Raw genomic sequence first — 23,807 nt, forward strand, 5'->3', positions numbered from 1 at the left:
GAAGTGCTAAAATGTAAAATATAGACGTATTTGCAACATTTAAACGTAGTATTATTACATTTTTACAGCTAAAAAACGTAAAATATTTACGAATCCATCATGAAATCTTTTTTTTTAAGAATAAAAAACATCATACTGGTAAAAACATTTTTTTTTTGTTATATCATAAAGATATCTATATATCTTCCCTTTGACCATTTTATTGATTAATGTACGATCCCTTAACACTACCCCAAACCTAAACCTACCAATTTAATACAGAATATAAAGAAAATAAAAGGTAAAACTTTGGAAAATGACGATTTTGATAACAATATAGCATTAAAAAAATATTTTGAACGGCTAATCCTACACTTACCCCTAAACCTACCCATTAGCATTTATTAAAACAACGTACTGTTATAAATCAAAGCATAACAGACAGACCAGTGTAATCACAATTTATTTATTGCAAAAATGTCAAAAGCGGTACCAAAAGTAGTTCAAATGAAGATGTGTTGCAGTCGCAGTCCTCTCTGGTGGTATATAACGTTAATAGTTTTGTATGAGGTACAGAGCAGAATGATAGCTATTAATCAATGAAAATATTAATCCGGCTTCTCTCCGTGAAGTTGCGCGTTTCCCATTTCAAATACAAATCGACTGAAACACGGCATGTCAAAATCTGTGACGAAGCAGGCGAGAGTCAATGAGCGTTCGATGCCACTGCCGTAAATCATGTCGTAATGCTTCATGAGGGTGCGTTTTTTAAATTTTAATTCACAACGAGCGCGAGATTTGATGTTTACCGTCGCGCTACTGAGAGGAGATGAAGACTAATGGAAGGCTAATGGAGATGAAGATCACCGGGCTCAATTTGGATTTGTTTCTCGCAAACATATGGACATTCTAACGATTTGGATTACAGCGAACGAATAAAGTGTTGTGTTTTGTGATCGCCAGTTGCAGAATAGGAGAAAATGCCTTTTTATGTCTCACAGCAAACAACAAGCTAAATACAACAAAATGGTTGGCAAGAATGTTATTCATCTGACGGTTTTAAAATTCAGTCTTCTTTTAACATTATCTAGTCATCCGAAATGAGTTTGTAGCAGAAGTCACGAGAGCAAAATGTTATTTTATATTAGGTTGATTAACTTAGTAAAATACATTTGATAAATGTGACTGAAAACATGTATTGATGTGACTATTGGATATAAAATAAACAATATTAATGCCACGATTTATGGGTACCGGTGGCTGGTAACTTACACGTTCACACTTGGATACGTAGATAATTTACATTTTAGTGCTGTCAATACGTCAATATTGAACATTTTAGTGCTGTTAATAAGTCAGTATTGTACGTTTTATTGTGTGTGAAAACGTTAGTAAATGTATAAATGTACTCACATATATTCATGAGATCACGTTGATTAAACGGAAACAACAAGGCAATTATATATTACATTCTGAATAAAATTATAATCTTTGTGTGCCCTTTGTTAGAGTTAAGCTTGGTAAAACGTCCTTCAAATATGTCGCAGCCTCAGATTGGAATTTGCTCCAGACTGAGTTGAAGCTAAAAGATCTGGTGACATTTAGTCATTTTAAAATTTTACTACACCATTTTGAGAGTAAATTAATGGTGTGTAATTGTTTTTGACTGGTTGTATGTTTTATGTTTTTTATGTGACTTTTTATGTATAACTGTACATGCAAACACAGCTGCCTATCTTGGCCAGGACAGGACATTTTAATCTCAGTGAGTTTTTCTCCTGGTTAAACAAAGGTAATAATAATCATAATTAGCAGAGATATTTTTTATATTATATTTTTAATTCTTTAAGAAACCTTTAGTTTAGGACAATTACAATTTGTTCAGTAAACCAATAAAAAAAAGCATTTTTATATTTAGTGTTCCTCCCCGAACTGTCAGCTTTGTGTACTGTTACACCCCTATTATTAATGCAATCTTAAAATCAAAAGTTGTATATGTTAATTATTTAATGCATTGTTAACTTGCATGAACAATGACTATAAATTTAATTAACTAGCTTTGAACTATAATTTATTAAGCAAGGTCAACAACTATTAATAAACACTGTAAAAAATTAAATAAAAAGAAATCACTGTTAGATCATGTTGGCCAATACATTAAATAACGTTAACAAATTAGATCTTATTGTAAAGTGTTACTAAACTTATAAGCTCTTAAACCTTTACTAGCACCAAAATTAGGACCAAAAGGTTTATTCTAAAATCTTATTCCAGCATTACAGTGAAAGAAACAAAAAAAAAAGAAGAAAAAAAACTGAAGAACTCCAAAGGCACACAAAATTGTTTGTCACCAACTATTTTCAAGTTGTTTGGAAAGAGCTGTTTATGTCAATGTCCCAGAAGCTCTCCATCAGTAGGAAACTGGCGCACCATCTCTCCACAGAAGATGTGAATGGACATGTTCCAAAGAGGCAGGAAAGCAAAAAAAAGATATACCTTGAGGAAAGAAAAAGAAAACGCAAAGAAAAAACTTGTTTATGAAACAGATCTATCCATTATTATAATTGGCTCAATTAAATTAAAACGATAGATGTACAGTATATATTCACACAGCAGTATCTGTATGAAAAAAAGAAGAACAAAAAGAAATAGCCATAAGAGGGATCATAAAAATGAGCATGTTGTCTCTTTTTTATCTAGTACTGCCCTGATGAAGCAGTTTATTCTGCACGGTGTGTGTACGCTTTTGACCACAACTGCATCCCCTATGTGATGAATTACCTCAGTCGTCAGGGTAGAATGATTGGAGAGGTTCCTTCACGTATCCCACTGAGCACATCATCTTCACTGACACTGGACTTTAAAAAGAGAGAACATTTTAACAATGGTTTTTATTCCCACTTTACAGGGAATTAAACATAACTTAAATATAGATAAATAACCCAAGACCAATGTAAATTGAGAAAAGTATTCTTGCATTTTTCCTCATCTTGCCTTGCAAGTTTCAGCTTACCTCGCACCATCTCCATGAAGGATGTTCCTGTATTTACCACGCCTGGCACAGCAATGCTGCGGCTCCTTTCCTTTGGGTGTGTGGCCTGTAAAATATATAATGATTAGGGGATCTGTAAATGCACAAGTGGGAATGTATTACTTACAAATGGACAAGATGCAAAGCATTTAAAAGCTAAAGACTTGATAGCAATGTTTTAGCTTGTGTCATGGCTGGGCATAAATTCATAATTAACATAAACTTGACCTCATCAAGATGGCTCTGTGATTCCACACAGCTTGCACTGGATCTCCAATAGCACATCTGTATTGATCCTACAAAATAAAAAATAAAATAAAATAAGCACAAAATATTAAAAACACAAATAGTACTTTAACATCTTGCTCTCCAAATGCAAAAAAGAAAAGAACATATTAAAATCATTATTTCATTACTGGTTGTTGTTATACGTTAAAGTTAATATATGGAATAAATGTATATAACGTTAAATGTCTTCTGTCCATTTAAAAAGTAGGAGTTCGATTAAAATATTGTATTTACAGCAGGCAAATTCATTGAACATGCCCACACCGGCGATCACATTCCGATTTAAGAAATTAACGTATTATAATGCAATCTTAAATACATGATAGGAAACATGATTAACGTTAATTCACCTCCCGAGTCCATAGTGCGTCTATCCTATCTGCGATTAAACTAAATAACTACACCGTAATAGAGAGCTACCATGTTACGGTGAAAATGTAAAATCAAGAGAGCTTATATCAAGATATACTTACTTGACTCGTTATTTGTAGCATATAACGTCTCATCTGTAATGATCCAAACGGTTCGCTCCTCTGTTGTCTGTTCTCTTCAGCTGCATTTTCCTCACGCATCGAGATGACGCAAACATGGCGGACCGCGCATTTTTCAAAATCATGACGTAGTATTTTTAGCGCATGCGCATTAAAATATTAATTATAAATATAAAATAAGATATTTCGTGCATTAAATGTTGATTATAAATTACTTATTAATTATCCATTTCTGTTCAGGTTGTTCTAACACACTGTGTAGTTGGACTGTATTTCAGAGAACTTGACTCATTCACCTAAATAAAAGTCAATCATGTTTAGAGTCTGATTAAAATTAAATGTAGCCTATTTTAACTGAATTTTAATGCAAATTAATTTGGTTTAGATTTGTTCAACTTTTTCTTGCAATTAATGCAATTAAATGTGTGTTTTAATCGCCATACAACAACATAATATTGAAAGTAGGTTATTATGTACACAGATGTAAAGTAGCCTACAGTACATTAGACAACTCCTCTCATAAAGAAGCGAGTGAAATTTTGAAGAAAAATACATTAACCAATGTAAATTTGGACAACTAATTTTTTTTTAAATAATTTATTTTTCATGTGCTTTGTCATTAGTAAAATAAGTGCACTTTATGAAACAAACTCATAATTAAAATGGTTTAAGTAAATTTAGGTGTAGACATTATTACAAGGTGCATTTTTAAAAAGTGCACTTAAATGTGTTTATAAATATTGTCATACAAGTGTACTTTCTTTAAGTGAAAATTAACTAGATATTATTACAAAGTGCACTTATTATAAGTGCATTAAAGTGGGTTTATAAATATTGTCATGAAAGTGTACTTTTTTAAAGTACAAATTAATGATATATTACAAAGTGCACTTATTATAAGTGCACTAAAGTGTGTTTATAAATATTGTCATGAAAATGTACTTTTTAAAGTACAAATTAATTAGATATTATTATAAAGTGCACTTATTATAAGTACACTAAAGTGTGTTTATATATATCGTTATGAAAGTGTACTTTTTAAAAATACAAAATTAATTAGATATTATTACAAAGTGAATTTTAAAAAAGTGTACTTAAGTGTGTTTAGAAATATTGTCATTAAAGTGTATTCTCTTTAAGTACACTTAAGTGGCACTTAATTTTAATTATATCATATTATCTACAAGTGCAGTTTTCAAAAAATATACTTTAAATATATTAAGTGCACAAAAAATACACTTTCAATACAATTAAGCACACTTCTTTTTCACTCAGCTGATCTAGTTGCTGTAACCACACACACACACAGATGATTGTTCTCAGTGTTACTTACAGAGCTGATCTAGTTGCTGTAACCACACACACACACAGATGATTGTTCTCAGTGTTACTTACAGAGCTGATCTAGTTGCTGTAACCACACACACACACGCACGTGCACGCACGCGCGCACACACGCACGCACGCACACACACACACAAACACACACTATAATACTGCACAGTAGAGCTACACACACACACACACACACACACTATAATACAGCACAGTAGAGCTACACACACACTAATACAGCACAGTAGAGCTACACACACACACACACACACACACACTATAATACAGCACAGTAGAGCTACACACACACAGTATATTACAGCACAGTAGAGCTACACACACACACACACACACACACACACACACACACACAATAATACTGCACAGTAGAGCTACACACACACACACACACACACACACACAATAATACAGCACAGTAGAGCTACACACACACACACACACACACACACACACACACACACACACACACACACACACACACACACACAGATGATTGTTCTCAGTGTTACTTACAGAGCTGATCTAGTTGCTGTAACCACACACGCACACACACACACACGCACACGCACGCATGCGCACGCACACACACAGATGATTGTTCTCAGTGTTACTTAGACAGCTGATCTAGTTGCTGTAACCAAACACACACACACACACACACAGATGATTGTTCTCAGTGTTACTTACGCAGCTGATCTAGTTGCTGTAACCACACACACACACACAGATGATTGTTCTCAGTGTTACTTACGCAGCTAATCTAGTTGCTGTAACCACACACACACAGATGATTGTTCTCAGTGTTACTTACGCAGCTGATCTAGTTGCTGTAACCACACACACACACACACAGATGATTGTTCTCAGTGTTACTTACGCAGCTGATCTAGTTGCTGTAACCACACAGACACACACACACAGACACACACACACAGACACACACACACAGATAATTGTTCTCAGTTACTTACGCAGCTGATCTAGTTGCTGTAACCACACAGACACACACACACACACACACACACACACACACACACACACACACACACACACACACAGATGATTGTTCTCAGTGCTACTTACTCAGCTGATCTAGTTGCTGTAACCACAGACACACAATATTACAGTACAGTAGAGATACACACACACACTGACTCAGGTCCCCTGTTAGATAGTAAATCACGACGCCTGTGTGTTTGCTGTGACATTTCTTATCATCACAAACACACTGCACAGATTTAGAGTTTTTACAGCAATACCTGAGTTTAAAGGGTTAAATCAAGCAGAAATAGCTCTTTAATGTATTAATTGCAGATCATTTTTGAATAGTGATTACGTTACACACACACTGACTCAGGTCCCCTGTTAGATAGTAAATCACGACGCCTGTGTGTTTCTCTCCTCAACCCCCCACTCACAATTTACATTTCAATAAGGGAAGACTTGAAAAACCAGTTTGTGAACCACAGGTCAATAGAGCTCAAACTACCAATGTGGCAGAACCCTTCTCAAATAAACTAGAGAAGATGCTGGGATTTGCCCTGCCAAATTAAACTAAATTACATTTTTTTACAATCGCTAGGACACATTTCTCAATACTTTGGTCATTTTCAAAATTCTTCACACAGTTCTCCAAACCAACTTTCTGCTTCACAGCAGTTATTTCACATTCAAACTCCACAAAAACTAACAAAACACTTAATTCATGTCTCGAATCAAGTGCCAATGAACCACAGTTTAGCTTGCACAGACTGAAGTTGTGATCACTGTGTGAAGAGTTTTGAAAAAGTGACTTTATTATTGAGAAATGTTTCATAAAAGAAAATTTTATATCACAGCTTAACTGTGGATCAACATTGCTTTAGCACAACATGCATTCAATGGCAACATCTTTCAATTTACCTGAAATCTTTTCTCACTTTGACACAAACACAATCAAATCTTTGTTCTACAGGCCAATTTGCACATCCTTACATGCGGTTTTCCAAAGTGTTAAACTTATGGACAAAACAAAAACATAATACAAAACTAATCGAGACAGCAATTTACAACATGTATACAGTAATGTTGTAATGCACTTTATCCTGCTAAAAAAATCAAACACTATCAAAGCAACTTTTATGAAACTGAACACCAACACAAGTGTTAGACCATTACCATCCATTCAAAAGAGGAAACTTAGGAATAATGTTGTACTGTACTGTAAGCATGCAGTGAATTATAAGCAGTAGAGAGTGTCATTCTAGTTTTGTAAAGACATTTTAATTGTATAATGTTCCTGATGTTAGTGTTGGATAAACCTGTGCCGTGCTTTGTAAGAATGAGTTGATTTGTAAATGTAAAATTAACTGCTGTGAAGCTGAAAGTTTGTTAACAAATTTATAAACTCCTCACTCAGTTCTCCTAAAGATTGTGAAATGTGTCCTAGCGATTGTAATTTCATTTCATCATGTAATTTCAATTTATTTTTGGCAGTGTATTTGGTCTAGGACACAGGTAACAGTAGTGAGGTTCTGTGTCTCACCTGTGAGAGTCTTCATGCATTGAAATGTAAATTACTGGTGGGGGGTTGAGCAGCAAACTCAACACACACACTATTCTCTATTCCAATTTCAAGAGCACATCTAAACCACTAGCCCAAACAGATTACAAGTGAAAGCACAAATAAATACAAAAGATATGATACAAATGCTTTTCAGGACGGTCTCTCAGTAGTTGTAATATAACACTGTCCTCACTGTAAAAAAAAGAAAAGAAAAAAAAATAATATATATATTTTATATATATATATATTTTTTTTTTTATAAGTTAATAATTTTAAAGTTACTTTTTCTCAAAGTGTATGTTCACTTAACTGAACCTAACATGACATTAGCAACTATGTTTACTGGGATACTTCCTATTTTTTTTTAAATAATTTTGTATTAATTTGTCCACTTAAGAGTAAAAAGTCCTGAAAGAGAGCTCAGTTTAGCATTCGTGGACTGTCAGAGATACAGCTTTCGGGGTGTGTGCTTCAGATGTTTATGCATATAGCACGTGAGTAATGATGAGCCTTCTGAAGCAAAGTGGCACGTTTGTGTAAGAACAATGTCCATATTTTAAACTTTATAGACTAAACTAACAATTTTTATTGAAAGAAATTGTGTTTTAGTGTTATTATGAAAAGAGTAACCCCTGACGCCAAGTTTTGTTTAGCTCTATCTTCTCTCTTCAGTGTTTTTCAGTGCACATACGTAGGGCTGGACGATATGGCCAAAATTTATATCACGATATATTTCTTAATTTTGGTCGATACGATATAATTTCGATATCGATATGAACTATATAAAAGCTTTAGAAAAACTACCAAGAACTGCCACAAAGGATTTCTGTACCTACAAACTTCTGAAAAATTAATTTGTCAAGTCTATGAAACCTCCTCCTATAAAACTATAAAAAAATTGAAATAAAAACGGTACAAATAAATTAATGTTCACCTTTTATTTGTATTTAGCCTTTATACGAACAAGAAATGTGAAATCACCGTCAAATAAGCTTAAGACTCACTTCGCAGACGCAGTTTATTGAGCATTTTCTTTTAAGTTTTAAATTTCAGTGAAGAACAATTCATAGCGCTATATTCTCCTTTTATGCAAAACTATAGACCTTTATCTACTGATGCACAAAAAATAAATAAAAGAAGACTCAATTCAGTTGCCTATTTGTGCTCTGTTTGAGATGAGTGCACGCTGCTTTTTGCAAGGCTTTAAACACGAGCAAATGATACGATTTTCGTGAAGCCATGTCTGACCGTCTTTCACAAGCTTTGAAAGGTAGCCTAATTTAAACGAGAATGAACACGTTGGTGTTAATAGGTTAATACATGACATTGTGTGCAAATGTGGAAAGTATTAAAACAAATGTGCCACTTGCCTCTTACATAAATAGTCTACATGGATTATTTTTAACGCTTGGCATCGTATTGTTAGACATTAGATTGATGCATCTATGTCGATGTATTGTTACACCCCTAGTCGGCACCTCTCCGGCACATTTTGCAGCACACTGAAACCTGAAGTTTAATATCAGCCCCATTCCCACGGGATTCGTATATCTGGGGACCTCTGGTGATTTGTAATAATTGCAGAGAATGTCTGTGATCTTAATCCCGTGCGAATCGGCCATGTCTGTAATTTGTAAAGTAAAAACTCCCCCGCAAATTAGCCTATACCATAATTCACCGAACACCGAGGTCCTGTGATAACATTAGTCCCGTGCGAATCGACATCTCTGTGATATGGCCAGGATTAGGCGGATTGTATATACTTTTTGCAAGCTTTTTTTCTTCCTGTGAGCATTTCTATCTTTATCTTTCACGAAGAATAAAGTCTGCATTCATAATGCGTACCGTTATGAATCCCCGTGCAGCCGCGCCCACACGGATTATAGCCTACTTTCACTTTAGAATGATTATCAATTTGAGAGTAATCTGATTGAATGGTGTGTTTAATATTAACATCAATACTGTTCTTAATGAAAAACATAACAGAACAGTATTGTACAATGACAATCTTGTTTAAATAGGCGCTTTTACATTTAGTTTTGAAACTGAATCTTCCGCCGTATATTGTCAGCTTCTCCTCGTGATAAATGAAATCTGATTCCTGCCGACTGAACGAAATTATATTTATTTATTAGGCTACTGTAAAATAATCAAAACGATATGGATGCCTGTTTATGATTTCATACAGCTAACTATAACGAAGTCTTGACATCATATCCGGGAGAAGTCAGTAAATTCGAGTAAAATCACAGGCTTTGCTTATCCCGTGCGAATGCGCCACGCAAAACTCAGATGTGGAGGAGTCATTTCTAAATCACAGAGGTCCCTAGATAATACTAATCCCGTGCGAATAGTGCTTTAGATAGACGAACCACTTCCACGCCACTAAAGAAAGCTAGTCTTTCTTCTTATCAACTATTTCTTTCTCCTTACTTGTGGAAGCTCGTTCAGTCACATTTGTGTTGCGGTCAGGGAAACTCTCTTTGTAGCTAAAACGTGCCGCGTTGGATCTATCAGCCTACTACTGTGCAGAACGGGGGAAGCAAATCTTCGCGACACAACCCCTCCCGTCATTTCAGCTCGCCCGTCAAAACAATGAAAGTACAGCGAAGTTGGTCTCCACGGCTCTGCTTTCGGCAGCGAAAAAGTTAAGAAACTCGACGCTAACGGCGGTTTCACACTGCACGCACAGGCGGCGCATAAGCTTTGCATATGGAGAGCCGCGCTCGTGTATTGCACATACAATATATATACAATGCATATCTGTTGCAAATGCAACCGTTTTCCCCTCTGTTCCAAACATGCATTTAACATGCTGTATATGGCTAGTTTACATGATAAGTAACCTTAAAGTTAAAATTAAGCATCTAGTTTTAATAATTTAAAGGGGCCTTTGAAGTTGGGGGAAAAAAACTTCAGGCAGTGTTGTGTTTTCGTTCAGCTTCAGCTTCTGATGTTTGTAAACAACACAGCAGTAATGACTTTATGAACTTATTTACTAGTAAGATTGATAATATTAGGAATAAAATTATAACCATGCAGCCGTCTATTACAGTATCACTTCAGACAGAGCATTGTAGTGTCACTGAGGAAAAATTACACTCATTCACTACTATAGGAGGAGAAGAACTGGCTAAACTTGTAAAATCATCAAAATCAACAACATGTATGCTTGACCCTATACCGACTAGGCTATTAAAAGAGATACTTCCAGAGGTCATAGATCCTCTGCTTAATATCATTAATTCATCTTTGACATTAGGATATGTACCGAAAACTTTTAAGTTGGCTATAATTAAACCACTTATTAAAAAAACGCAACTTGATCCTAAAGAATTAGTAAATTACAGGCCAATCTCGAATCTACCGTTTCTATCAAAAATACTAGAAAAGGCCGTGTCTTCACAATTATGTTCTTTTTTAGAAAGAAATGGTATATGTGAGGATTTCCAGTCAGGATTTAGACCGTATCATAGTACCGAGACTGCTCTAATTAGAGATACAAATGATTTACTCTTATCATCTGATCGTGGTTGTATCTCTCTATTAGTGTTACTCGATCTTAGCGCTGCATTTGATACTATCGATCACAATATTCTTCTGAATAGAATCGAAAATTATGTTGGCGTTAGTGGAACTGCTTTGGCATGGTTTAAATCGTACTTATCTGACCGTTATCAGTTTGTAGCAGTAAATGAAGAGATGTCACACCGATCACAAGTTCAGTATGGGGTACCGCAAGGCTCAGTGTTAGGACCGTTGCTTTTCACTCTGTATATGCTACCACTGGGAGATATCATTAAGAAGCATGGCGTTAGTTTTCATTGTTATGCTGATGATACTCAGCTCTATATTTCCTCACGCCCTGACAAAACCTACCAATTCACAAGATTAACAGAATGCATAGCTGATATAAAAAATTGGATGAATAGTAATTTTCTGCAACTTAATTCAGATAAAACTGAATTTTTAATTATTGGACAGAAAAGCTCCACAAGTAGTAACCGAGAATACTGTCTAACACTTGATGACTGCTCTGTCAAGCCCTCGTCGGCAGTGAGGAACCTGGGTGTGCTCTTTGATACCAATCTTTCATTTGAAAGCCACGTTTCTAGCATCTGTAAAACCGCATTCTATCATCTTAAAAATATATCTAAATTACGGCACATGCTTTCAATGCAAAATGCTGAACAGTTAGTACATGCGTTCATGAGCTCAAGGCTAGATTATTGTAATGCTCTACTGGGTGGTTGCCCTGCTCGCTTAATAAACAAACTCCAGCTAGTCCAAAATGCAGCAGCTAGAGTTCTTACTAGAACCAGGAAGTATGATCATATTAGTCCAGTTCTGTCAACACTGCACTGGCTCCCTATTAAACATCGCATACATTTTAAAATCTTGCTTATTACTTACAAAGCACTAAATAGTTTAGCTCCCCGGTACTTAAGCGAGCTCTTAACGCATTATACCCCATCACGTCGATTGCGGTCTCAAAACTCTGGCCAGTTGATCATACCTAGAATATCTAAATCAACTGCAGGCGGTCGATCATTTTCCTATTTAGCTCCTAAACTGTGGAATAGTCTTCCTAGCATTGTTTGGGAAGCAGACACACTCTGTCAGTTTAAATCTAGACTAAAAACACATCTCTTTACTATGGCATTGACATAGAACATTTTTAACTTTCATTATTCAATTCAATTGACTGATTGTTAGGCTGCATTAACTAGGTCAGCCGGAACCGGGAACACTTCCCATAACACCTGATGTACTCGTTACATCATAAAAAGAGTGACATCTACGCTAATGTTAGTCTCTCTGTTTATCCCGAGGTTTATCCCGGATCTGGGCCCTGTCCGGATCAGATGGTGGACCTGCCTGGACATGACCAACGCATCCTGGAGTGTCTGCTGAGCCGTGTCAAATGGTGTCTCCTCCGAATTTGCCTCACTGGCACGACATGCTCAAAACCCGTCTTCGGCGCAATAATTCCGATCTTTCTTGTATTCATACTCTTGTGTAATTGACGCCCCATCCTAAATAAATCTGTCTCTTCCGTGATACCCTGAAAATTTTGAATAATCCGATCTAATATGATTTCCGACCTGTAAGGTTGCCAGAATAATAATCTTACACGGTGTGTTAATAGGCCAGAGGAGAACTGGCACCCCGACTGAGTCTGGTTTCTCCCAAGGTTTATTTTTCTCCATCATGCCCCGATGGAGTTTTGGTTCCTTGCCACTGTCGCCTTTGGCTTGGCTTGCTCAGTTGGGGACACTAAAAATATGATTAAAGTTATTCAACTTATTATACAAATAAAATATATGAATTAGGTCTTATTTAATTCTATAAACTATAATACTGATCTGCCAACATTGTCGCTATATGATAAATTAAAATAAGCTGATAACATCACTGTTTTCTCCAGTACGACTGTACAGCCAAATCTAATTTTGTCGCAATATTATCCTGTTTGACACTGTGAAGCTGCTTTGACACAATCGTGATTTTAAAAGTGCTATATAAATAAAGTTGATTGATTGATTGATTTTCGTGTATTTTTATTTTTCACAGCTCTGGATATCATAATGGTGATTGTTAAACACACAGAACAATTCACTACATGATTTCAAGGTGAAATGTGTTTTTTTATGTTAATTTTCAATTTTAAATGTTTTACTTAAGAGTACTTAAGAGTACTGTAAAAGATGATTCTTATGATTTTTTTTTTTTTTTAGTTCTTTTAAAAAAAAATTTACTTGAAAGAAAAAGCTAATGGAGCACTTTCATTTTAACTTATATAAACTATTATAATTTATTTTACCGGAAAGTTTAAAGCTAATAACCATTAATATTTGAAGTATTTGAAGTGCAGTGTTATGTCAAATATCATATTTGTCCTAAAAAGTAAATGTGATGTTTGTTACCTCGATAAATTTAAGGTCATTCCTATTTTTTGTTTTATGTTGTATTATATTAACATTAAAAGCACACTCTTTTTTCACCAAAATAACAGTAAAGGGTAAAAAAAAACTTAATTACCAAACATTTTAACGGAAAAAAAGGAATCTGCAAAAATTAAAACAGAAAAAACGGAATTTGCAAAAATTTAAACGGAAAAAACAGAATTTGGGAAAAAATAAAACGGATTTTATAGGGCCCTAAAAACCCAGTTTGTGAACCAAAGGCCAACCTAGAGGAAAGGAAAATCAAACCTGAGATCTCCTTCTCAACTCACATCTTTCTCCTAGACAGAAATGAGATCAAGTGAACATCAAATTGAGACATAAGGCTAAGTCTCCTGCTTCTCACATGTTTATCCTGAGACAAAAAAATGACATTCTCTCATGTTTATCTCCACTAAAGTTTCATAAGAGATCTCAACAACATCACATACTATGCTCTGATTTGTCTCCTTGGCTAGAGAGACTGGATTGCTCATATGTGTCTCCTCTAAAGTTTCAGAAGGGATCTCAACAGTATTGCACGCTGTGCTCAGACCTCTCTCTTCAGCTCGATAAGTGAGAGTGGAACTCTCACTTTTGTCACCTCTAAAAAGTTTCATAAAAGATCTCAATAACATCACACATTGTGCTCAGAATATTCTCCTTAGTCAAAGTCTCTGGCACTCTCAAATTTGTCAAACAAATGTTGGTCACTTTTTCAAAACTCTTCACACAGCGATCACAACTTCAGTCTGTGCAAGCTAAACTGTGGATCATTGGCACTTGATTTGAGACATGAATTAAGTGTTTTGTTAGTTTTTGTGGATTTTGAATGTGAAATAACTGCTGTGAAGCAGAAAGTTGGTTTGGAGAACAAGTTTTGAAAATGACCAAAGTATTGAGAAATGTGGCCTAGCGATTGTAAAAACTGTAATTTAGTTTAATTTGGCAGGGCAAATCCCAGCATCTTCTCTAGTTTATTTGAGAAGGGTTCTGCCACATTGGTAGTTTGAGCTCTATTGACCTGTGGTTCACAAACTGTTTTTTCAAGTCTTCCCTTATTGAAATGTAAATTGTGAGTGGGGGGTTGAGGAGAGAAACACACAGGCGTCGTGATTTACTATCTAACAGGGGACCTGAGTCAGTGTGTGTGTAACGTAATCACTATTCAATAATGACCTGCAATTAATACATTAGAGAGCTATTTCTGCTTGATTTAACCCTTTAAACTCAGGTATTGCTGTAAAAACTCTAAATCTTTGCAGTGTGTTTGTGATGATAAGAAATGTCACAGCAAACACACAGGCCTCGTGATTTACTATCTAACAGGGGACCTGAGTCAGTGTGTGTGTAACGTAATCACTATTCAATAATGACCTGCAATTAATACATTAGAGAGCTATTTCTGCTTGATTTAACCCTTTAAACTCAGGTATTGCTGTAAAAACTCTAAATCTTTACAGTGTGTTTGTGATGATAAGAAATGTCACAGCAAACACACAGGCGTCGTGATTTACTATCTAACAGGGGACCTGATTCATTTTGTTAAACATAAATAAATCAAAAGTGGTTATTGTATAAGGTGGTAAGATGGGCCTTTTATATGGGCCAAAAGTCACACATTATTTTTACAAATACTTGGCTAAAATAAAATGTTTTTAATAATGTCTATGTTAACACTTGTTTAAAAGAACTTTAGATGCAAAGTTTGTCCCATTTACCGTACCTTTTTTTTTTTTTGATAAATAAAATAATGCATTATTTTTCAATAATTATAGGCCACTGTCATTAAAATGTTATATATATATACACAGAAACAAAAAATGTTTACAAAAGCATTGAATGAGATCCCTTTATAATTTAATAAAGTTTTTAATCGTTTTTTCTTGGATCCTGTAGTATTTAATTTTAAAGTAATGCAAAGTTTGAAACTAGTCAGGGTATTTAGTAAAGAGATATAATATATGATGTTTGTTCCTTTAGTAAGCAATCTGTTAAACAGCAGCTCTAGAGTCAGAGGACAGCAGGCCATTCAAACAATAGAGGAGTGTGTGTGTGTGTGTGTGAACGACGTGTGTTTAAGGGCTATTACAGTTCCTGCTCCAGCCTACAGGGGAGCTGCTGAGCATGGCCTTAAAGACTCACACACTCTTAGGTCCCCTCTTGGCTCAGAGGTCCTCTGTTGGTGAGTGTGTAACGACGCCAAGGTCCCCTGTTAGATAGGTAGACAAGTACACACACACACACACACACACACAGATGATTGTTCTCAGTGTTACTTACGCAGCTGATCTAGTTGCTGTAACCACACACACACACACACACACACACACACACACACAGATGATTGTTCTCAGTGTTACTTACTCAGCTGATCTAGTTGCTGTAACTACACACACACACACACACACACACACACACACACACACGCACACGCACACGACTGTTCTCAGTGTTACTTTCTCAGCTGATCTAGTTGCTGTAACCACACACACACACACACACACACACACACACACACACACACACACACACACACAGATGATTGTTCTCAGTGTTACTTACTCAGCTGATCTAGTTGCTGTAACCACAGAGACACACACACACACACACACACACACACACACACACACACGATTGTTCTCAGTGTTACTTACACAGCTGATCTAGTTGCTGTAACCACACACACACACACACACACACACACACACACACACACACACACACACACACACACACACACACACACACAGATGATTGTTCTCAGTGTTACTTACACAGCTGATCTAGTTGCTGTAACCACACACACACACACACACACACACACACACACACACAGATGATTGTTCTCAGTGTTACTTACTCAGCTGATCTAGTTGCTGTAACCACAGAGACACACACACACACACACACACCCACACACACAGATGATTGTTCTCAGTGTTACTTACACAGCTGATCTAGTTGCTGTAACCACAGGCAGCAGCTTCTGAAGAACTTCATCTCCTGTGTTTACTGGGACACTGTTTGAACAAAGATAAAAAAATAAGTGAATTATTAATGATGATAATAAAAATGATAATTAATATCAGAGGTGAATAATGGTCAGGCCACAAACTCTATGGTGTGAAATGAGCTGATAACATTAGGCCTGTCGCAATAGTCAATAAATCAATAAATCACACAATAAAAATAAATGAGCTCGATCATTTTTCCGGCCGTGATAATTTCCATTTGCATTCTTGTTTGTTTTCCTCGTCTCTCTCGCTGACTGTGCCTGCGCCTCATCCGTTTGGGAAGGTGTTTATACACAAATCCGCCGTGCACTCTATGGGCGCCGCCATCTTGCCTGCCGCCATTACTGTGTGCCTGTGAAGTGTGACAGTGTGAAATGGGGTCTCGTGTGGAGTTTAAACAAGGCTTAAAGCTACACTGAAGTTGGCAGTTTGATAAATGCAAGTTAATTCTTCAGTTCAATCTTTGTGTGCTAAAGGCTCATACGTTCCTGTAGAGATAGCAAGGTCTACTGTGCAGAAATGTTCATTGTATTTACCATTTACGGTATTTTCAAAATACTGTTGTAGATTTAATAAAATGTATTAAATAACATGCGGCAGTATGGCTTGAGTTTTTAATATATATATTTCTTTTGGGGCAACAGTGAATAAACAATTCAGTGAAGTTGCTTTACTAATATAAATTTACCAAATTACATTTTTAGTTTAGGTAAAACTAAAAAGGAATGCTACTACAATTTCAAATGTACAATTGGGCCAATGTTAACAGACTATTACTACAATTGATAAAATTACATTTACAGAATTTCACTTGGTTAGTGTTAATATGCTCCTAAAACACAATCATCTGTTGCAGTTTTCGTCCATTTTATTAATTGTTTCTGGTATTTATTCAAGTGTATTTTTTGTGAACAGACTGAGAGTCCATTGCTTTTAATGTTTTTGGTTGTTTTGTTCATTTATTGTGGATATTTAAAATGATTTCCGCTTTCAGTGTTAAATAGTCTTTAGAAATAAAAGTTTATTGATATTTGAAAAGGTGTACCTGCATTATTACGCCATTATCATTATTTTGGATGAACATTTTCTCAGAACAAAAATATTTTCGTTTATTGCAATAATTTCTTGGCAAATTTATCGTTCAGCAAAATGTGTTATCGTGACAGGCCTAGATAACATCACCGTTTTCTCCAGAGCGACTGTACAGCCCAATCCAATTTGGTTGCAATATTTTCCTGTTTAACACTGTGAAGCTGCTTTGAAACAATCGTCATTGTAAAAAAACTATATAAATAAAGCTGACTATTAAAAATCTTTATATTAACTGGCTTTTCTATGAATGCAATACAGTGAATGACAGCCGTCTGTGTCTCCAGTGGCTCACATTATTGGCAGTTTAGTGTCGAGTGATTCATTTACACCAAAACTAAAAGATAACGTGCCTTCATCTCTGGAAACATTATTTGTGTCTTACATTTCATAATGACCTCAGATAAGCTCAGGGCCGACTCGTTCTCCAGCAGGTCTTTTTCATGAATGTGAATGTGTGTAAAAGATTGTGGGTGATTGAGCTGAATTAAAGATGCGAAACGAAGGATCCTTCAAACTGAGACGGCCTTCAGAGGCGCTTGATGACGAGGCCGTCGAGATCTGCAGCGTTACTAGGACACAGCCTCCATTTGAGAAACACCCGCAAATTATGAACAATATCCCAGAAATCAATCTATGCCCCGTGATTTAAACACCTCTGATCTCTGTGTTTCTCTTTGGTCATAATGTTTTAGACTGTAATGATTGAACTCAGTGTTACTTACGGATCATTTCCGGCTCCAATTAAGCTGTTCAGGTGAAACTCCTGCATCGTCTGCTCTGAGGACAACAACACAAAAACTAAAGCTGACCACTGAGATGAGGAGAGTTTCACATCACGTAATCCTCCACGGCTCGTATGAGGTCGAGCTTCGTTCACCAGTGAAAGATCACCCAGTTCATTCAGACAGTGAAACAGATTGATGTATTTATCTGGAGAGGGATTCTCACTGATCTTTTCTTTAATATATTTGACCGTTTTCTTATTGTTGTGAGAGCTGTTTCCTGTCTGTGTCTTCAGTTCTTGTAAGAGACTCTGATTAGACTCCACTGACAGACCCAGAAGGAAACGAAGGAAAAGGTCCAGATGGCCATTTTTACTGTCTAAAGCCTCATCCACAGCTCTTTGATGGAGATCAGATAGTGAAGCTGTGTCTCCATTAGTTGGTCTGGTAATCTGGTCAAACACATTGATGTTCTTGTTTATAAAGGAGAGATGCACATATAGAGCTGCTAGATGTTCCTGAAGGCTCAGATGAACAAAGCAGAAGACTTTCCCCTGATACAAGCCCAACTCCTCTCTGAAGATCTGAGTGCACAATCCTGAGTACACTGATGCTTCTGTCACATCAATGCCACACTCTCTCAGGTCTTCCTCATAGAAGATCAGGTTTCCTTTCACAAGCTGCTGATACGCCAGTTTCCCCAGTTTGACAATCATGTCTTCATCTTTCACTTTCTTCTCATAGTCCTTCTCATGTTTGATGTTGGTCTGAAGGATCAGGAAGTGTGTGTACATTTGAGTGAGAGTCTTGGGAATCTCTCTTCTCTCTGTTTCACTCATCATCTTCTCCAGAACAGTGGCTGAGATCCAGCAGAAAACTGGGATGTGACACATAATAAAGAGGCTCCTTGATGACTTCAGGTGTGAGATGATCCTGTCAGCCAGACTCTGATCACTGATTCTCTTCCTGAAGTATTCCTCCTTCTGTTGGCGACTGAAGCCTCGTATCTCAGTCACTCGATGGACACACTCAGAGGGGACGAGATCAGCTGCTGCGGGTCTGGAGGTGATCCAGATGAGAGCTGAGGGAAGCAGATTCCCCGCAATGAGGTTCGTCAGCAGCTCGTCCACTGAGGCTGATTCAGTCACATCACACAACCTCACATCGCTCTGAAAATCCAGAGACAGACGACACTCATCCAGACCATCAAAGATGAACAACACTTTATACTGATCACTGGATATTTCCATTTCTTTGGTTTCAGGGAAAAAGACATGAAGAAGATCTGAAAGACTGAGTGATTTGTCCTTCATCAAGTTGAGCTCTCTGAAAGGAAGTGGAAATATGAGCTGGACGTCCTGATTCTGTTTCCCTTCAGCCCAGTCCAGGATGAACTTCTGCACAGAGACTGTTTTTCCAATGCCAGCGACTCCCTTTGTCAGCACAGTTCTTATGGGTTTGTCTTGTCCAGGTAAAGGTCTAAAGATGTCACTGCATTTGATCGCTGTGTCCTCTGTTTCTGCTCTCCTGGACTGTGTCTCAACCTGTCTCACCTCATGCTCATTATTGATCTCTCCACTTTCACTCTCTGTGATGTAGAGCTCTGTGTAGATCTCATTCAGGAGTGTTGGGCTTCCCTGCTTTGATATTCCCTCACACAAACACTCAAACTTCTTCCTCAGATTTGATCTCAATGTGTCGAGGACTTCAGCAGGTTTAGAGTCATGGCTGTAAGATTAAAATACCGCATTATTACACAAGTTAGAGAAGTAAAGAGCCATAGATCACAAAATGATGGACACAGAACATCATACGGTTTCTGAAATGTTTCAATCATTAATCATGTGTTTGAGTGATGTGTGATGTCATTGCAGCTCCTAAAATTAAACCACAACAAAAGTCCCACATTTTACCTGAAACCAGGACACATGCTTTCATTAAAGTCTTGAGGTTGAATCTCAGGCGTGAACACAGTTTTGTTTTTAACTGGTCTGGATTGAAGATTTGACCTTAAATCAGAATGAAGAGGGTAAAGAATCAGACACACTGATATTGATGTAATCGTGTCATTAACTGAGTAACAGACCAACAGCTTTTACAGTGTGTGAATGTATTAACAATACAATACATAGAGCTTTACACAAGAGCACAATGATCATCATTAATAGACTGAAACTTACAGGATCTGAACTCATTACACTGCTGTATGTTAATAACAACTTCAAATCAAATATTAAGATCAAGATAAAATACTATAAACATAGCTTTAATAGAGATGCTATACCTGAGATCAGGCCGTTTGTCTCCACTCTTAAACATTAGTGGCGGATCCATAGACCCGTCACTCTTCATAGACACACAGCTGGACTCTGGGTTTGAGCTCTTCTGCTGGACTGAACTGGAACAGAGAACAGATTCAGTTTAATCCTTTAGATTACTGGGATCATTCTTTAGGAGAGGAACCATATTAATATCAACGCATTCATCTTTCATCAAAAACACTGAGTGTTGTAACACTTTTGCTGTCATGTCTGTAACTCAGTGATGTTTCACTGTCACAAACTTTGATGACAATAATTTTGATATAACTTTACAAATGATAAGCATGATTAAAAAAGCTGAATATTAGGAATTCAAAATGAACAAATTAAAAACAACTAGAGGTTGACCGATATATTGGGCTGATATTTGTCATTTTTAATATATCTGCAGCAGCTGATATCTGTGTTTATTAGTGCAGATTAAAATCAGGCACATCCGTGGGCAGCCCGTGTCAGGGTTTCCGTTGTCCGATAATTTCTGGGAATTGGCCAGGAAAAAAATTAAATGTCCATGTTACGTCTTCCCTTAATCTAGGGGACAATAGGGAACGACGAACAAAAAAAAGATGGAGAGACTGAGGTTCTCCAGCTCTCCAGACCCAGAGTAACAAATAATCAACCAACTTTTCAATTCTGAAATGGCGTTTCTGCCTTTTATTGTTACCAAGCAGTGATCACAAAATTCAAATATAAATTTCCTTTGAAATAAAGCCCATTCATAAATAAATGGAAAAATAAACAAAAAGAACAAACTTTACCTCGGGAGGAGGGCCTAAACAAAAGAAAACAAAAATTCCTCTACCTAAAAGAAATTAATTATTAAATTACCTACGTTAAAGAAAAATGAACGAAACAACAAATAACTTCCCTCACTCCCTAACTAACCATTAAACAGGAGAAAAGATATTAGGTATCCTCCACCCTACGTTACCCATAACATCTTAACTAATTATAACAGACACCACTTGTTAACACTATAACACTCATTCCATATTCCACATTAACAACAATGAGCGCACCAAGCTCTCTCTTTGGTCTGGGTTTGGGGAACCGGATCAGCCTCAACCGCCGCATGTCTCTCTCTGTTTCCCCGGTACTCTCTGCAGCTTTATAGTGGACTCCTCAGGACACGCACCAATCAGGGCGTAGGCAACTCCCAGATTAGATGAATGAACAGGTGGTAACCATTTACCTATCGGGCAAGAAAACACAGGAAGGGAGAAAGACAGAAAGAGAGAGAGAAGAACAAATACTCCAAAAACACTCATTGTGGAAGAAACAAATATCAATACGTCCTTGGACGTAACACCCCCACCAATAATTATTTTCCTATATTCCCCCCAATATAGGAAACATACCCTTCAGCACTACACCCTGGACAGCGCGTCCGCGACAACATTTTCGGTGCCTTTCAAATGCCTAATATCCAGGTTGTATTCCTGTACAATTAATGCCCATCGCATCAAACGCTGATTGGCATTGCACATACGGGAAAGAAACGTCAGAGGGTTATGATCGGTAAATACAACAATAGGCACACTACTACCTCCCAAATAAACTTCAAAGTGCTGGAGTGCCAACACTAAAGCCAGAGCTTCCTTCTCAATTGTGCTATAGTTATTTTGGCACTTTGAAAACTTTTTAGAAAAATAGCACACCGGATGATCAATACCCATATTGTCTTCTTGTAATAATACCGCTCCCGCTCCAACTGAACTAGCATCCACATGCAGTTTGAATGGGTGGTGAAATTCTGGAGCCTTAAGGACAGGTGCGTAACACAGAAGATCTTTAGCGGACACAAAAGCATGTTCACACTCACTAGACCATGCAAATGTTCTTTTATCACTGAGGAGATCAGTAAGTGGGGTCACTACACTAGAGAAGTTGTTACAGAAGTTCCTATAATACCCACACATTCCAAGAAAACGTCTCAACTCACGTTTATTAGATGGAGATGGATAGTCTATTATAGCAGAAACCTTTGCTTCTACTGGTCTCACTCTTCCTTGACCCACTTTCTTTCCCAAGTATGTCACCTCTCCTTTCGCAAATTCACATTTTGCGAGATTTACAGTCAGGGAAGCGTCTGACAATCGAGAAAACAATAGTTCAAGATTGTCCATATGCTCTACCCAACTGTCTGAATACAGCACAACATCATCTATATATGCCTCACATTTTGGTACGTCAGATAAAACTTTCTGCATAAGCCTTTGGAACGTTGCAGGTGCATTTCGCATGCCGAATGCAAGGACAGTATATTGAAGAAAGTTATCAGGCGTAACAAAGGCAGAAATCTCAGAAGCCCGGGGTGTGAGAGGCACCTGCCAGTAACCCTTTAATAGATCTATTTTTGTCACGTATCTTGCCGTTCCCACCCGATCGATACAATCCTCAATACGAGGTAGGGGGAACGAATCAGGTACCGAAAGATTATTAACTTTCCGGTAATCTGTACAAAAGCGATATGTAGAGTGTGGTTTGGGCACAAGCAGACATGGGGAGCTCCATGGGCTTTGACTTGGTACAGCTAACCCATGTTTTAGTAGATATTTTACCTCATCCCTCATAATGTTGCGTTTTCGTGGATTCACTCTATATGGATGCTGCTTCACTGGGGATGCACTACCCACCTCAATGTCATGACATAACACCGACGTTCTACTAGGTACGTCTGAAAAAAGTGAGGGAAAAGAATGAATCAACCTACACACATCCTCATTTTGTTCCTCAGACAAGTATCTCAATTAATTACTTAAATCCCGTAAAATACTGGAATTCTCTAGATGAGGAGTAGAAATAAGAGCAACATCATTTTCTACTGCACAAGAGGTAGTTATGGTGACTATGGAAGGAACCAGTGGAACATCTATAGAAGATGGTTCTCTCACCACATAAGCTTTTAGCATATTTACATGGCAAACTCGAGTTTTGCGTCGACGATCAGGAGTCTGAACAACGTAATCAGTTTCACTGAGCTTTTTCTCGATGACATATGGGCCTGAAAGCTTTGCTTG

At 37.0% G+C, this 23,807-nt stretch overlaps 1 protein-coding gene and 1 long non-coding RNA gene across 5 annotated transcripts in view; both read right to left on the bottom strand.

Moving 5' to 3' along the window:
- LOC137084930 (NACHT, LRR and PYD domains-containing protein 3-like) overlaps positions 1-22,793 on the bottom strand; it is an 80,628-nt gene extending 57,835 nt beyond the window's left edge. Inside the window, exons 1-5 of the mRNA XM_067451499.1 lie at positions 21,807-22,793; positions 20,751-20,864; positions 20,380-20,475; positions 18,467-20,194; positions 16,587-16,658 (exon numbers count right to left, since the gene is read on the bottom strand). Coding sequence (XP_067307600.1) covers positions 16,587-16,658; positions 18,467-20,194; positions 20,380-20,475; positions 20,751-20,818 — 1,964 coding nt within the window. The 5' untranslated portion in view covers positions 20,819-20,864; positions 21,807-22,793. The remainder of the gene's footprint in view (positions 1-16,586; positions 16,659-18,466; positions 20,195-20,379; positions 20,476-20,750; positions 20,865-21,806) is intronic.
- LOC137084938 (uncharacterized) lies at positions 1,133-3,849 on the bottom strand. Of its 4 annotated transcripts, XR_010906843.1 has the most exons (5): positions 3,772-3,849; positions 3,239-3,306; positions 2,993-3,077; positions 2,761-2,837; positions 1,133-2,475 (listed from the first exon to the last, which is right to left on the bottom strand). It is a non-coding gene; the product is annotated as an uncharacterized lncRNA (long non-coding RNA). The 4 variants fall into 4 exon arrangements; XR_010906842.1 differs by having other exon boundaries at positions 2,993-3,306; XR_010906841.1 differs by having other exon boundaries at positions 3,239-3,824.
- Positions 22,794-23,807: the final 1,014 nt, after the last annotated feature.

The sequence above is a fragment of the Pseudorasbora parva genome, chromosome 8, assembly GCF_024679245.1.
Source record: "Pseudorasbora parva isolate DD20220531a chromosome 8, ASM2467924v1, whole genome shotgun sequence".
NCBI lineage: Eukaryota > Metazoa > Chordata > Actinopteri > Cypriniformes > Gobionidae > Pseudorasbora > Pseudorasbora parva.